General features: G+C 50.0%; 1 protein-coding gene across 3 annotated transcripts in view; it reads right to left on the bottom strand.

Moving 5' to 3' along the window:
• Nucleotides 1–10,087: 10,087 nt before the first annotated feature.
• The window catches only part of SNX29 (sorting nexin 29), a 394,246-nt gene continuing 387,735 nt past the window's right edge, over nt 10,088–16,598 (bottom strand). For all 3 annotated transcript variants that reach the window (XM_045542623.1, XM_045542624.1, XM_045542626.1), the window contains one exon: nt 10,088–14,857. In XM_045542623.1, coding sequence (XP_045398579.1) covers nt 14,728–14,857 — 130 coding nt within the window. In that variant the 3' untranslated portion in view covers nt 10,088–14,727. The remainder of the gene's footprint in view (nt 14,858–16,598) is intronic.

Here is a 16,598-nt window from a genome sequence, read left to right as displayed (position 1 = left end):
GCTCCGTGCCTGGCGCGGGGCAGGTGCTGCGCGACCCCGACACCCGGCCTCTGCCAAGGCTCGTCGTGCTGCGAGCGCACGGGACTGGGAGGAAAACTGTCACCTGACACATCGCGGGTTCTACTCTGGCGTGACCTGGGGAGAGCACAGATTCCACCAAGTCCCAGCCCCACGGCCTCCCGGCTGTTTGCCCTTGACTGAGTCGCTTGTTTGCTGTAAAATGTTGATGACGGTTCCCACTTCACAAAGTGCTGTGAGAATTAAATGAGCGTCTACGCAAAGGGGTTGCCGCAGTGCCTGCCACATCGTAGGTTCCCTTGTGGCTGTCCCCTTTTGCGCCATCTTGGCCTAATGATGTCTGAGAAGAAGCAGTGCCCCAAGTGGGATCCCAGTGTCCCCAATAAGCAAGCAGCTGCTGTCCACTAGGGGAGGGAGCTTTAACACACAAATGGACAGAGATTAGCATGGGGAATGGGAGAGGCCGTGGGGTTGGGGCTGGTTAGCTTTGGTTCCAATGACAAGTGGCTCTGCCACTTATAAATTGCATGACCTTAACATTCTTTGCTTTTTGAAGCCACACTTTCCTGTCTATGAACTCAAGGGGTACAGATTATTAAAGAATGTAAGAGGCCAGGCGCGGTGGCTCACGCCTGTGATCCTAACATTTATGACGGGAGGATTGCCTGAGCCTGGCTGTTTAAGACACGCCTGGGCAACAGAGTGAGACTCTCTACAAAAAAACTTAAAAATCATCTGGGCATGGTGGCATGTACCTGTAGTCTCAGCTATTTGGGAGGCTGAGGCAGGAGGGATTGCTCAAGCCCAGGAGTTTGAGGTTGCTGTGAGCTATGATGACACCACTGCAGTCTAGCCAGAGCGATAGAGCAAGACTGTGTCTCCAAAAAATTAAGACACGTGGTGCACAGTCTATTCGATCTGGAGCCTACTGGGCTTTATAATCATTCTTATTCCTATCATTATTTATAATTTACAGTGTGAGAACTCAAGATGTACCAACCAATTAAGGACCGATGGGGCTACAGGGCCTCATGGAAAAAGTCATGGCTGAAACAGGAGGGGATGACAGGATGGACCCATCTGAGGACTGGAAGGTACCCGTGGATGAGGCCAGGAGGGGTAAGTCTGGGAATACTGGTGAATGTTGAGTGCAGAGAGCCCCGGGCTCAGGGCGCCGAGAGAAGAGCTATGGCTGCCTGCAGCCGGGGTGGGTGTGGGCAGGTGCACTGGCTCTAGAACCTCATCATTCAAGGCAGCCACCAGCCACGGATGGCTTTAAGCACTTATAGTGGCCAGTTCCTGTGACCAAGCAACTGAGGCTTGAACTGTATTAATCTCAAATAAGTTCTCAGACCTGATCCTTGATTCAGTTATTGGGAAGCTTCAGTGTGTTCGAAACAACTTGGGTATGTGAATCTACTCCATTCAATAGAAAATTTTATGGAACTTAAAATATTTTCAATGAAAACTTCACGTCTGCATTGAGATATATCATAAGCATAAGAGATGTACTGTATTTCAAAGAATTAGTATTCCAAAAAAAGTAAGTCTAGTCAGTTTTTACAGTGAGTAGAAATAATACTTTTGATATATTGGGTTAAATAGTTGTAATAAAATTCTACCCATTTCTCTTTAAGGTGGATCTGGAAACTTCTAAAGTTATGCATATATGGCTTGTATCTGCTTCCTTTGACAGCTTTGCTCTGGGGGGGTCCACTCTACTTTCCTTGATAGCATTAAGTATTACTGATCCCAGATGAGCACCCCCTGCCCCCCAAAAAGGAAAAAAACTACTGGACTGATTTGGTAGCCAAAAATGTTTTCTTATTCTTTAATCACAGGTCAGACACTTTCTCTGATTCTTCGCCTTGTAAATCTGGAAATTGCATGACTATCTTTCTATCAGAGAATTTGTATTTCCACACTGGTTTGTGGAAGATACTTCCGTATTAAATACGGCATTGATTGCTTTATGAGATTTCTCTACCTTTGGATATTTGGCTTATATTGGATATAAAGAAGTTTAAAGTCTTGATGATCAAATATATCAAATATTTTCTTAATCTTCAGGAACCTTCTTTTATGGTTGCACTTTTTACCACTTGGCTGATAATTTCATCTAGGCTTTATTTTACAAAGTGGTATAAAGTATGTATCCAGTTAATGGGAAACTGGGGGGAGGGGTAACAGCTTTCTGTTTTAAATGAATTTTTAGTTACTCAGAGTATGTGTATATTTTGTCCTGATTTTTAAAAGCTTGTTTATAAGGTTAAAGTCCCCTCTAACTACTAACGATGATTCTAGGGCTTGGTGTGGTCTCCTTCCTCCCTTCTCTAGGGGTGACCTTTCATCTGTGTAGTGTGTACCCTTGCAGACCTTCTGCTGTGCATTGGTATCCATGCCTTTAGAAACTATTGTTCTTATTTTTGGCATAAGTGGTATCATGTACAGACTGTTCTGTAACTTGCTTTTTTGCTACTTGTGCCTAAGAGCTGCATTGGTATATCCAGACAAATGTCTTTCCTTCTGACTGTTGCATGGTAAATTATGATACAGATACATCAAAGTTTTTCTAGCCATTCACCCATTGGTGGGCATTTGGGTGGTTTTGGGATTTTTTGCTACTACACACAATGCTGCAGGCAACGCCCTGGTCGGGTCGTTGTGTTAACATGGGTCAATGCTTTTTGAGGGCAGATACTGAAAAGTAAGATTGCTTTATCTTCAAGTATGCGTGTGTTTTATTGCCAAAATAGTCTCCCAAATGGTTTGTAGCAATTTACCACAAGTGACACGTAAGAACACATGATTGTATTTAAGTTTTTGGTGACTTAGTAGATACAAACATTTCATTACTTTACAGTCCTGATTGCTAGTGAGGTTGAACATCTTTTCCTATGACCACTGGGTCTTTGTACTTCCTCTTCTGTGAATTGTTCATAACCACTGCCCATTTTCTGTGTAGGTTTATTGTTTTACACATGTTAAGAGGGTTTTATCCAAGTAAAACATATTCTACATAATTATAAATATCTTCTGGAATGTTGCTTGTCATTTTACTTTGTTTTATATTTTGTCATGCAGAACCTTAAAGTTTTGGTATTGTCAAACTTAGTCTCTTGTGGCTTTTAAAAATTTATTTTTATAGGTCTAATAGCCCAAAGTCATAAATATTTACCTGTATTACATCATATTTTAATAGTTTCGGTTTTTATTAATACTTATTTTTGTATAACATGATGGTTCAGACTTAAAATGTTTTCTAAATGCACAGCTAGTAGTCTCAACACTATTTATTGAAGATTCTTTCCCTGGTTGGTTGATTGTAACATATTAAACGTGTGTCTCTACCTAGGTTTATGTTGTTCTTTGTTGGTTTATTTATATATTCCTGCTGTAATGTCATATGGCTTTGTTATGTTTTTGGTATCTAGAATAAGTTTCCCTCTTTCTCCCACCTCAAATTGTCCTATCTGTTCTCTTGGATTTCAAAATACACTTGTCAATTTCTATGAAGGATCTTTTTGGAACTTTGCTTGTGATGTGTTAAGTTTATAAAACTTGGGAAGCATTGACTGACATCTTTGATATTAAGTGTTCTCATTCATGAACGTGGTAAATCTCCCCATTTATACAAGTCTTTCTTTATCCGGTAAAGACTTATAATTTGCTCTATTAGAATCTTATTTCTTGTAAAGTCCAAGTTTTCTCGCTGTTAATTTGATTCTTGTTAACTACCTATTTTCTACTTGTTTGTTTTTATGTTGCTGTAGTATCTGGCCACTTTCTCACTTTAAATGATTTGTCAGTTTGTTCCCTGAGCGTCTTGTAGCTTGGACAATTATCTTTAAATAATTGCAATTTTGTATCTCCCTTCCTAATACTTATTTCTATGATAGAAGCTACAACCTCCAGTACAATTTTGAAAAATAGCAATGATTGTTTGCATCTTTGTCTTGTTAACTTTAAAAAATTGGGCCCATTTTAAGGTTATTCAGTTCCATTGGTTAGAGATTTGTTTCTTATACTAATATCTTACTGCTCTATTTATTGAAGCTTTATCGTATTTTAATATAGACGGCTGAGTCACCACCCGTCTTTTCCCTTTACTGGTGCTTGCTTAATCTTATGTCTTTCTTATCTTTAAACACGAACGACAGCTTAGTTGGACATACAATTATTAGGTCATAGCTGCATTCCTCAATTCTTTAAACTTCTATTTTATTCTGGATTTTTTGGGGGGAGGAGAAACCCATTGGTGATTGTGGTTAACATTTATTTTATCTTTCTGGGTGTATGCAGCACTGTTTGTTTATCCTCATGACATAGAAACTTTGCTAAGCTAAAGAGCGCCTTTGACCAGTATTGTTTCTCGTAGTGAGTCTTTCTGATCTGTAAGATGGGAACTATTTCCAGCTCCAAATAATTTCTTCAGCTACGTGTTTGTTAATTCTTTGTTTTAATTACTTGGAAAAACCATCAGTTTCATGATGCCGTCTTTCTCCCATCTTATCTCCTTTGTGGTGCTTTCTGGTCTGTAGACCTTTCTTCTGCTTTCTGGGACAACTGAATGTTCTGATGTCATCTCTGCTCATGACCTCCAATGCTGTTGATCTGTTGAACCAACCTCTCCTCAATGCAGCCCCGCCTTCTGTGACAAGGGACTCTTCCACCTTTGGGGGTGGTTCTACTTAGACAAAAGATTCCTTAAGGTCTTTTTCAGTGACAAGAACTTTTTAGATGATAATAATGGATTATATTGCACATCTATGATTTTTGAATGCTTTAATAGACATCATCTGATTGTCACAGTCATGCTTTAGAGGGATTAGTGTCACCTTTTGATGGATGTGATGAACTGGGGATGTCCTGTAGCCACTCAGGATGTCACAAGTCTTGGGTAAATGCAGAGCCTGCATTTAAGTCCTGGTCCTCAAAGTGGCCATTGACGTACCAGGCAGCTTCTTAAAAGCATTTTTGCAAGAGTACTTACTGTTCACCATATCTGCTTACAGTAAGCACACTCTAGTGCCAACAAAAGGCAGGGTCGCCCAGGGGTCAAGAGCACAGCGTCTGTACTCAGAGCACATGGTTGACATCTCAGACTGTCCACTGTGTACCTTGAGCCTGTTTCCACATCGGTCAAATGAATAATGGTACCTACCTGTTAGGGTAGTGGTGGTGATTAAATGAGAATTCGTATAAATCATAATACTTAGTACACTGCAAATATTCAAATGTTGGCTTCTTTTAATTACTATTGTATTATCACAGGCATTGCCATCCTTGTTCTTCCCTAATCTTTCAGGATAGAAATGGACACGTCACATTTAGACTTTACCTCCCCTGCCAGTTCCTTCCCCTCCATTGGTTGTCTCACTAACATCCCGCGAAGTGGACAAAGGTGCTTTTGCTTTTTGCACAACGGACATACTCTGAAAGACTTGGGTCGTGGTAATTTAGAGTTCATTGCTTAGGTCACAGTAACTTAGAGGAAGCCCAGCTGGCTGGCTGTAAAAAGGTGAGGTGTCCATGAGAAAGTTGGGGCTCTCACACTGAGATTTCAGTGCATGTGGTTAAACCTTCATCATATTATTTTCAGAGTCAAGGTTCTCCGTGATTTCAAGTTAGAAACTGATACTGCATAACCTTGTCAAAAGCAAACATTGCGCTGGAGAAGAAAAACCAATGTGCGCGATTGCACCTTTGATCCCGAGCGCTGGGCTGCTTTTAAGTCACTTCCTCCAAACACGGTGGCCCTGGGAAGGTCTCTCACGGACTTGAGAGGTGCGGGAAGGAAATGAGCAAGACTCCTGTCTTGGTTCCCGTCCCTCAGTCCTTGAGTTCAGAAGGCAGAGGCGTCCGAGTGTCTGTCAGGTTGATCAATTATTCACCCCTACCCGTCTGCCGCTGCTCTCCCTGGGAGCCCGGCCAAGGGCTCGCTCCTTTTCTTCCCCTCTCCGGCTTGATGTGCAGCTTTCGTCTAGTTTACAACTTGCATTATAATTACAACAACAACAACAAAATACGAAGGCTGAAAGGAGAGATTTTAACCTCGAGCAGCATCTAGCCTAGTGAGTTTGCTGGGTGCTGGGGGAGATGCCACAGAGGGGGCGGGACATGGGGCTGGCAGCTTCCTGGGTCTGTTGCCCCCCTTTCAACCCGACCAGCCTCCCTTATCAATTTCATAAACCGCACGCTGGTGCGAAGCCCCCAAATCGGTTGGGGTTCCCTGGCCCCTTGAGGTCTAGATAAGATTTTTAACTTCCCATTCCGTGGATTTTTTTATAAGCCCAAAGTACCTTCCATGATGGCCCCACATCCCAGGTGCTTCTGGCACTGTCGTCATGGTCTGTTCTCTGATCTCATGCTCGTATCAAATTCTTAATTGCGCTGAAATGGTCAGGCAGCCCGGCTACTTTGTGTCCCCCAGCACGGGGGGCTGCTGCCTCTAGGAGAAGACTCTGTGTCCCCGGTGCCTTGAAGACTCGGCAGTGACCTTGCAGGGTCCTTTCGGCAGATAACACGATACTACTATAAAAATAGGAACCGAGGTCAGGACTGGCCGGGAACCAGCACAGCGTAGAGGGGAAAAGAACAGATTTTCGTGTTAGAATCCCCTGTGTGATCTCCAGCGACTTCCTTCACTTCTGAGCTGCTTTGTCTGGAGAAATGAGACTGAAACTTCCTTTTTGAGTCATTCTGAGGATGACAACTAATGACTGACAGGCACCTGACATGCAGTAAAACAAACTGAAGGTAAACCTCGTTCTGTCCCCAGCACAGAATTTCTTCCTCTTCTTCCCCCCTTGCTCTCCATAGGGCAGAGGAAGAACCAAACACCGACCTCCTTTTTTGAGTCTGACATCCCCCTGCGTCCCCATGGCTTTCAGTGAATTATTGACAGTGCGCAGGGGTCGGCAAACCTTGGTCCACCTATTTTATAAATAGAGGCTAACTGGAACACAGCCGCGTTCACTCATTGGATTTGAAGAGTTGCAGTGAACATCTAATGGCCTGCAAAGCCTAAGACGTTTCTATCTGGCCCTTTACAGAGACGGTTTACTGACCCCTGGATCACAGCAACAATTTCTTCCAGCGCTGGAAGTTAGGCTGTCATCGGACTGTCTGAGTGACCCTTCTCCTCCTCCAATTAGCTTGACAAATCGGCCAACAAGGGCTCAGGGCTCGGCCCGTGTTTGGAGAGGGGCTGCACGTGGGTGGCCACAGAGCCCGAACCCACGGCCCCGCTCCCGGGAACCTTTCCTCCGCTCGTGACGACAAAGCATGCGTGAGCCACAGCCCAGAGCCTGCCTCCTGTCTTGGGCACCGATTAGCTTTGACCTTTTCATCTGTCTGGGCCTCAGTTTCCCCATCTATCACATAGTGATGATAGGACTCACCTTCCGCCGCCCCATGCAAAGTAAAGACTGAGTTTTAATAAGTTCTTGATTTGAACGGCATTTGGGCTACGTGATCATTCATCTCACCTCTCTTCCCAACTCTGCCTATAAAAGTGTCCCTCTCTCTTAGAATGATGTGTGAGGGTCCCTCAGTAGGATGTGTTTGTCCCAGGCCAGCTTTCCCACCGTCATTCTTCCTCTTCCTTATACGCATCACCTGCTGTAGCCAACATGTCCCTGTCCCATGACCCTACCTCTGCCCCACCACAGCCCCCAGTGCTGACGGACCACAATGGGTGACCCTGCTCTGAGAAGGCCAAGAGCCACTTTTTAGGTGGGGACCACAGAAGTGCCATCTGCCTGCCAAGGGCATTGCCAAGGACGCCTGGGTCCCTCCAGCTCGGACCTTAAGATTGCTGTACTCACAACTAAATTGGGGTCACCAATTCCATCTCCGTCCTAGTCCCCTTCTCTGTCCCAAAGCACCGGAGCAGATGGCGATCATTTTCTTCCATGCCCCTCTGTCTCCTTCCTAATTAACATGCGTCGTCTTCCTTCAGAGCCCATCTCAGCAGACGGTAAATGTCCATGTCAACTGTTCCTCTGGGGACAGAGGAGGAACTTGTAGTGGCATTAAGGAGTGGTGGAAGGGACGTGCCAAGAACCCCAAGTAAGATACTCACGTACTTCTTTCCTCCTGTTCCCCGCCCCCGGTCCAAGGGAGCAGTCCCTGTGGCTGTCCCCCACCAGGCCAGGCTCCCCTGCCCTGCCGGCGGATGCTGCAGGAGCCTCCTGTCCGGTCCACTGGCCTCTGGCCTTGTCCTCCCGTCGCTCCACAGATGCAGGATGGCTGCTCAGAAGGCGTACTTGGGGCCGAGACCTGGTCCGCCGGGTGGCTCCTGTCCTTGGCTCCAGGAACTATGGCCCTGACACTGGTCACCATGTACCTCCCCTGGGGAGGTGGCCAGGGCTGAGGGGCTCGAGTTATTTCTGTTATACTTGCACACACATGAGCACTCCCTAGCTCTCTCGTCCCCTGACTTCATTAGATGGTATCAAAGTGACCTCCAGCGAGGTGGCGCTGGTGGACGCTGCCATCAGCCGTGTGCAACGGGAATCGCCCTCCTTTGCCTCCTTGTCAGAATTTGTTTTCTGTGGCTGCTGTAACGAGTTACTGCAAACGTGGCTTAAAACTACGTATATAACCTTACAGTTCTGTAGCTTAAAAGTCCGAAATGGGCTCTGTGGGCTGAACTTGAGGTGCTGGCAGGGCTGTGTTCCTTAAGAGGACCCCAGGGGAGACTCTATTTCCTTGCCTTTTTTTTTTTTTTTTTTTTTTTTTTTGAGATAGAGTCTCACTCTGTTCCCCAGGCTACAGTGCCATGATGTCAGCCTAGCTCACAGCAACCTCAAACTCCTGGGCTCAAGCGATCCTCCTGCCTCAGCCTCCCAAGTAGCTGGGACTAAAGGCGTCTGCCACCATGCCCAGCTAATTTTTTCTATTTTTGGTTGTCCAGCTAATTTCTTTCTATTTTTAGTAGAGACGGGGTCTCGCTCTTGCTCAGGCTGGTCTCGAACTCCTCCTGAGCTCAAACGATCCTCCCACCTCAGCCTCCCAGGGTGCTAGGATTCCAGGCGTGAGCCACCGTGCCCGGCCTGCGTTTTCTTGCTTCTAGAGGGCACCTGTATTCCTTGAATTGAGGTCCCTTCCTCCTTCAGAGAGCATCTCTCTGACCTCTTCCGCCACCTTCTTCCACTTCTAAGGACCCCTGTGACAACACGGGGCCCACCCAGGTAATCCATCTGGAACTGGCCCACGTAAGATAGTCGCCCCTCTGGAATCAGCTGTTTTTAGTGACCTTTATCCCTGTCTCCTTCGTCCCCTCTTCCCGTGTACCGTGACATTCCCATAGGTTCCAGGGATTAGGATGTGACATTTCTAGTGGGCCCCTTTTCTGCGTACCACAACTTATTAGGCTTTTTGACTTTTGTCAGGCTGGTGTGCATAAAACAATAGATTATTATCTTAATTTGGATTCATCGGCATTTTTGTATGAGGAGGAGTAATGCCTTCAGGCTTGGAGGCCCCAATGCCACACACACTTAAGCGTCATTAACGTTGGTATCTGGTATGTTCCTGCTTTGGGCCCCAGGCGAGGTCCTTGGCCCTGTTCTTTCTCTGATCCCTGTTTGTTCTCTCGCAATACCCACTGTAGTCTGTAATTGTCTGGGTGGTTGACTTAAAAAAAAAACAACACTTTTTATTGTCTGCCTCACATCTAATGTAAATCCAAGAGGGCAGGGACCTTATCTGTCTCACTGCTGTATGCCCAGTGCCTGGTATACAGGAGGTGCCCACTAATTGTTTCTTGTAGGAGTAAATAAGTAGGAACTTGTATTGAAGAGTTTCTTTTCTTTCTCCTATATGGAGTTTTGATTTTACATCTCCAATTTATTCACACCTACCTAATAATTAACTCGAAATGGGATTTTTGTTACATTTCAACTCCAACAAAATTGGTATCAGTCTAACCGGATCCTGTCGTCCAGGATATGTGAACTAGTGAATGTCGTTTCTGGAAGTTTTCATCTCACGTATGTTAAGAGTTCACCCAAATCCCCAGTTGTTGGGGAAAAAACGGAGGCAGAGACCATAAACCGAGTGTCTAATTTATAAAATGTCACCAGTTTTATTTTGTCATTGTAAGGAGGTTTATCTCAACCAGATTGTAACAAAATTACCACAGCTTATTCCAAAAGAAAATTTTAATACAAGAGATCTTAGAAAATTAAACACATTTGTTTAAAAATCCTATCGTGTAAACTGTAACATAAGAGGACAGTTAAGGTAACACTACACATGTCGGAGTGCGTCTGCGGACTCGCGGGCTATTTACACACAGACCAGTGTAGACCACGGGCCCGTGGCCTTCTGACCCTGTCACAGACGGCTCACTGGGACCGGATTGTAACTCTGACCAGGCGCCTCCAAGCTGGGGTCACCCCCTCCCCTGCATTCGGAAGACCCCCCCCCCCCACCAGACGTCAGTGTTGGATGAGTTGGGCCAAGCCCTCTACCCGACAGCTATACCAGGGCTGGGGACAGGCTGCGGAAGCGGGCGCTCCTTCCAGGTTGAATCCCAAACTCCCCATTAGCTGCAGCCCACCTGCTGCTTCCTCGGAATCCATGGTCTCTGGGCTCCTTTGAGCTCCTAGTCTCTCTGGTTGCAAATGTGCAATCCCTGTGTCCTGTGTCCTCAGCCCCAAGTTTTGCAGGGCACCCCGTGTCCTGTACTGATGGTGAAAAGAACCCTCAAAGGCGAGTGTGTGGCCCTGGCAGTTCACGGGGGCAGGAAGCAGAGCTGAGCTGGGCACGTTCCAGGGCAGGGTGGTGGCCGGGGTGAGGCAGCCAGCGGCTTTCCAATCAGGACGAGAAAACATTTACGCACCAGTAAGAACAGAACCCCCGGACCTCAGAACACCGATGAATCTAGCATCTTCTAGTGGGGACACTCATCTGTGTTACAAGGTCAATCTTTTAGGAAAGTGGTTTTTTTTTTCGGTTTGTTTTTTTTTTTTCCTTTTCTACAGAAAATAGGTGTAAGGAAGCCCATTCAATTTGGTTGTGAGGATTGAGGGACAAAAGGGCTCCGTGACAGTTCAGAGCTACCAAAATCAGGCCCACAACGTGGCAATGGCTCATGGCCAAAGTGAGAAATACTCGAGGGGAGCCGGGCAGGGGCCCTGCGGGAACCGTGGGACCACCCCCTCCCCCGGCCCCCGGCCGAGCCTGCAGTCCTATTGACCCAGTAGCTGAGGTTTTATTTTGGAAACATAATCAAGACCATGTATTACAGAAACATTAAAATGAACTTTTTGGCACAGAAATGTTAGATAAAATATACAGTGCTACAATTGTGCAAAATTAGCACAGAAGCCAATCTAAGCAGCAAATATTTCATGTTAGCTTTAATGAAATAATGCACAATATTTTGAAAAGTTCGTTACAATAGACCTTGCTCAGAAGCAGCCTGTGCCTGCCGAGTCGCAGCCTCCAGGCTGCCTGGCACTGTCCCGAGGGAAACACCGAGGAAAAGTCAAGACAATTATTGCCTTTGGGGTTGAAACTCCGGCTGAGGCCACCCCTTCTGGGGATGCCTCCTAGCCAGCGTGATGGGGTTGGGGGGAGCAGGCAGGTCTTGGGCGCCGAAAATCCAGCCCTTTCTCTGCCATTAGTTATGTGCCAAGGTGCCCACACACAGGAGCCTGGCTGAGCAAGCACAGACTCCGAGGTGGCTGGGAGGTTCTGGCCAGGACCCCAGAGAGGGGCTAGTCGGGGGCTCTGGGAGGCATAGAGGGAGCTATACCTCCAGGGGGGCGGGGGCAGGGGCAGGTTGGGCAGGGAGGCCCAGACCTGGTCTTCGGGGGTTAGGAAACAAGCCTTCCGGGCAGGCCATGCTGCGTCTCGCCAACTGGCCGGACTGGGTGGGGCTTCACTGTGTTTCCGACTCTGAGCCCAAACCCTGGGAGTTATCAATGGGCCCCCAGTGCCCGTCGGCAGCTGCGACAGCTGTGTTATCAGTGGGCTGGCTGGGGGGACACGGCTTTCGATTGCGTCTGGTTTCAAAGCACAACATGGAACCTGCCACTGCTCTAGAATGCAGTGGTTATCAAAGAATCCATCTTAGAAAGCGCCAAGGCCTGGGGCAGAGCCGAGGGCTGTGACGAGACCTAGTCCACACCCTCCCCTGGGTTCACGCGGCTTCCTGGGTCGCGGGAGGCGTTGTTCTCTTCACACCCCATCAGTGGTCCCTTGGGTGACCAGGAGGCCCCTGGCTGGGCTGGTTGGTAGATGTTAAGGTGGCTGCCACCCTGGGCTGTGACGCCTTTTCCGTGAAAGTTCCTCCCTCGCCCAGGGCCCGCAGCAGGTGCTTTGAAGCCAGCTCCGCCTTGTGCCCCTGCTCACGGGAGCGGTGTGTGCCTCCGAGGGAGATTCGGAGGAGCTGGAACTCCAGGGAGAACCGCCGGGCAGCTCTGCTCCCAGGCCAGGAGGTGGTCGGGGTTGGTTCACACCATCCTTGACCTTCCTGCCTGGGAGCTCTAGGTCTCTTCTAAGGAGACAAATCTCTGCCCAGCCCCTCCTCTCCTGAGTCTTATCTGGGGGAGAAGAAAGAAATGAGACGATGGCAGAGCACACAACTGGTGACGTTCTGTTCTGGCCACGAAGACGATTCCTCCTCCCATACAGGAGTCCTAGATGGACAAGGCCCTCTAGGGAGAGGGGGGCCCCTTTGGTTTCTTTCTGAATGGGGGGGTCCTTTCTCAGATACCAGCACTAGAGGTCCCAAAGAGTCTTTGCATGAGTGGGGTACAGTGGGCCCTTCCCACTGAGAGGTCACGGGGCTGAGTGGCAGAGGATGACACGTCTCCAGGGGGTCGTGTTTTGGGCTCCAGGTCCCAGCCTTGACCTTGCTGTGGACCCAGGCGTTTCTGCCTTCTTCCTGCAGGAACTGGGAGGTCCCTCTCGCCACACCAGCGAGCAGGGCAGGAGGATTGTGAGCAGTGGGATGGACTAAGTCATTGCAGAACAGTCTATGTGATTCCAAGGTTAAGGCTTTGGGGAGTTGCTGACGTGTGCCTGTCACATGCACATCTGAGCCAAGATGAGAGGGGATGATCCATACTTGGCATTAACTCCAAGGTTCCTGCATGATCAGAAAAGAGTGGTGCAAACAGGGTGTCCCCACGTGGCACCCAGACGTGTCTCAGGCTCCTTCTGCCACACCTGGCCATGGTGGCTCTCCTGGCCCAAGGCCCCCTCAGAAGTTATTCCGGCCACCTCCTGGTCGGTAGGGTGGTGTGTAAATTATCTCGGCTTTTTCCTTAACTGCCCTGAATCAGTTTCCTTGTGGCTACAAGGGCAATATATGCAGCGTAAACCTTCCAGGTGATTCTGTCTAGGTTTTCTCTAGCTAGGAAATGGCCCGTGCTCACCTCGGTGGTTAGCCACGGTTGAGCCAGTGAGCTGGAGCAGTCCCGGGCCGAGCGCGTCTACTGCCACGTGGCTCCATCAGCCCCGGGTCACGGTGCAACACCACTTCGTCCTGCGTAGTCTATTTCACAACGTCCTATCTAGTTTCTTAATAGTCCCCAGAAACTGCAAACTCGTCATAACTCAGCATCTGAGGACAGCTCGTGAGTAGGGAAGGAGACAGTTCCCAGAATCCTGGGGGGTGAAACCAGCCACTGGCCCGGTCCTTCGAGGCACTCCGACGTGGGCTTGGAGGAGGAAGAGAAGGAGCTTTGGGGGCCACTGCGCTACCTGTCCAGGCACCCGGGCTCTGAGACGGGAGGGACAGACAAATCCATCTCGGGGGTACGCGGGATTCCGGTCCCAGTGAGAGCCCGCCGGGGCCTGGGCAGGGGAGCACAGACGTGCGTCTTTGGTGGGGGTCGGTGAACATGATCTGCCCGGAGCACACGCTGTGTCCAAGGTCGCAGAGCTGGAGCTGGGTCTGAAAACCCACGGGACCTTCCGCGGCGGTTCTAGAACCAAGTCTCTCGTGACCGTGAGGTCAGGGTCAATGATTTCAGGACAGGTAATGTGGGGGTTGCTGCTGACAGCTGGGCAGGATGTCCGAGTCCCCACCAAGCCTGACAAAGGTGCACGTGGGCCTAGGTGACTGGTCCTTCCGGAAGCAGCCCTGGGGAGGTATAGGGGGAGGTTCTCTGGGAACCAAAGTGAAACTTACTAAGGGCTCCTGGGCGAGGCCGGAGGACCGCGTCTCCCCCTGGAGGGCCGAGGTGGTGACACGGCCGGGTGTGTTGTGTTGTCGCTGTTGCTGCAGAGAAATGGAACAGACCATCCCCCGGCCCCAGGCTGTGCCGGCAGGAACGTAAAAAGCGGAGAGAGAGAAAGAGTCGTGCTGATTCCCACGCGGGCAAGAGTCGAGCGGCGGTGCCCGAAGGACCCGTCGGACGTGCGGCGTTGGAGTTGTGCATCTCACGCCGGGCACCTCGCCCGGGCTGGCGCCCACCCTGCTGCGGGCCCCTGAGCTGGAGGACGAATGGCCACCGTGTCCCGGGCAGACCCTGGGGGAACAGTGACCGTGTGTCCGACTCGGTCCAGCGAGTAGCAGCCTTGCTCTGAGACTCAGTTTAATTGGGGTGTCGTGTGACAGCTGTGCTCTCTGGGGTTCACTGGGCAGATGTGGTCGTCATTCTGAGGTGGGAGGGGCCGGCTGCCATGGCAGGGTGGAGGCAGCTGGGGCCACACGAAGGGCCCACGTCTGGGGTTCCATCGAGGTCAGAGGTCGCCGCTCTGGGGCTCCACGTTGCGTGTCTCCCTGGGGTGCCCTCGGGACAGCTTGGGGAAGCGGGAAGCTGCTTTGGGCCGGCTATTCTTGCTCAGTGGCTCTCCGGGAGGGGTCACGTCACTGCAAGACAGAGCGGGGAGAGAATCGGGTTAAGGCAGGGAATGGCCACGTGTGGGGGCCGTCACAGTCAGCGTGGACAGTTGTGCAACTTGAGAAGTGGGAAAGCCGTGCTGGTGTGTCAACCTGCCGTCTTCTAGAAGCCTGGCTGTGTGTCTGCGCCAGCTCGCGGGGCCACCGTTCGGGACCCGGTGCACTAAGGCTATGAAAGGACACACCAGCCACTTTGTTTCCTCTTTTACAAACCGCACCTCCAGGGCAGGGGCGGCAGCCTCACACGGAGGGAGGGCAGGCCCGTGTCCGGTCCTACCGTGTGCCTTGCTGCCTTTGAGCCTCAGTTTCCTCCTCTGTCACGTGGAGATGACAACCCTGCACCCCTCACACTGCTCTAAGGATTCCAGAGTTAACCCCAAGGGAAGCTCCTTAGGCCTGTCCCGTCCTGAGCCTCAGAGTTTCCGGGCTCTGAATAAGGCAGGAGGAACATCGTGAGCTTGGAGAGCCACAGTCTCTCAAGGAGGGGGCAGCTCACTGCAGTGGAGGGTGGCGGGGAGACACAGGGTGTGCTGAGTAGGCATAGCCATGGCCATCAGCGTGGTCAGAGAGGGCTTCCTGGAGGAGGCTGAGGTGTGAAGGACGAGCAGGAGTGAGCTGAGGGCCTCTAGGTTGGAAGACCAGTACGCATGAAGGGAAGGCCTCAAGCCAGGAGACCTGGCCCGGCCCCTTCCCCCTCCTGGAAGGCAGGGTTTGCCTCGGGGGTGTGTACTGAGAAGTCACAGCGGATGATGCTGGCACCTGGGGCCTCCACCTGCTGGAGCTGCCTCCTGTAGCGGGAGGGTAGCCTTGCACGGGCCCCGCCTGTACGAGACTAGACCCCTGGCCCACAGCTGGGACTGAGCTGTGTGTGCTGCAGGAATGTGGGCACTGGCCTCTAGGACCACCTACTTGATGAATCTGCACGCTCACGGCAGCTGGAAAAAGTTCCGCCTGCTCTGCCTTGGGTGGTCATGAGGGACAATGTCAGCTAAAGCACACGAGGCTAAACACCATTTGAATTCGCACCTGGGCCCCAGGACTGCAGGATGGTGGCCCCGGGAGGATCTCAATTTATCTGTGTGCTCCCTGATTTCTCTGTTTCCTGCCCCTTGGTTGGAACTGGGTCTCCGAGGGTTCTACTCTCCACCTGTGACCCCGAGAGGGCTCCCAGAGGGCGGGTCTGGTCCTGCAGATCGCCGCAGCTCCTGACACCAAAAGGCACTTGATTTCCTGATTTTGGAGGGATTAAGGACCCCTGCTTGTCAAGTCTTGGGCTAGAAACTTTATGCCAGCCTGATGAACGGGGTGCTGTGATTACTATTCCAATTTTACAGGTGGAGATGAAAGCAGCACGGGTCAGTCCTACAGCCGGTAAGGAGCAGACGCTGATCCTGAACACGCAGTGTGAGCCCCGAGTCCAAGACTACACGGTCAGATCAGCAGCCTTTGACTCTCACAGGAGCGCAAACCCTACTGTAAACTGTGCATGTGAGGGGTCCAGGTTGCGGCTCCTTGTGAGAATCTAATGCCTCATGAGCTCAGGGGGAACTGAGGCAGTGACGCTAGCGCTGGGGAGCGGCTGCACATACAGATTAGCAGAGAGGTTTGACTGCACAATAATTGTAATGCACTTGACTCATCCCAAAGTGATCCCCCTGGTCCGTGGAAAAACTGTCTTCCATGAAACTGGTCCCTGGTGCCAAAAAGGTTG

This window comes from Lemur catta, chromosome 2 (assembly GCF_020740605.2).
Source record: "Lemur catta isolate mLemCat1 chromosome 2, mLemCat1.pri, whole genome shotgun sequence".
Classification (NCBI taxonomy): domain Eukaryota; kingdom Metazoa; phylum Chordata; class Mammalia; order Primates; family Lemuridae; genus Lemur; species Lemur catta.
Note: the sequence above shows the minus strand (reverse complement) of the source record. Positions and strands in the feature narration are given on the sequence as shown.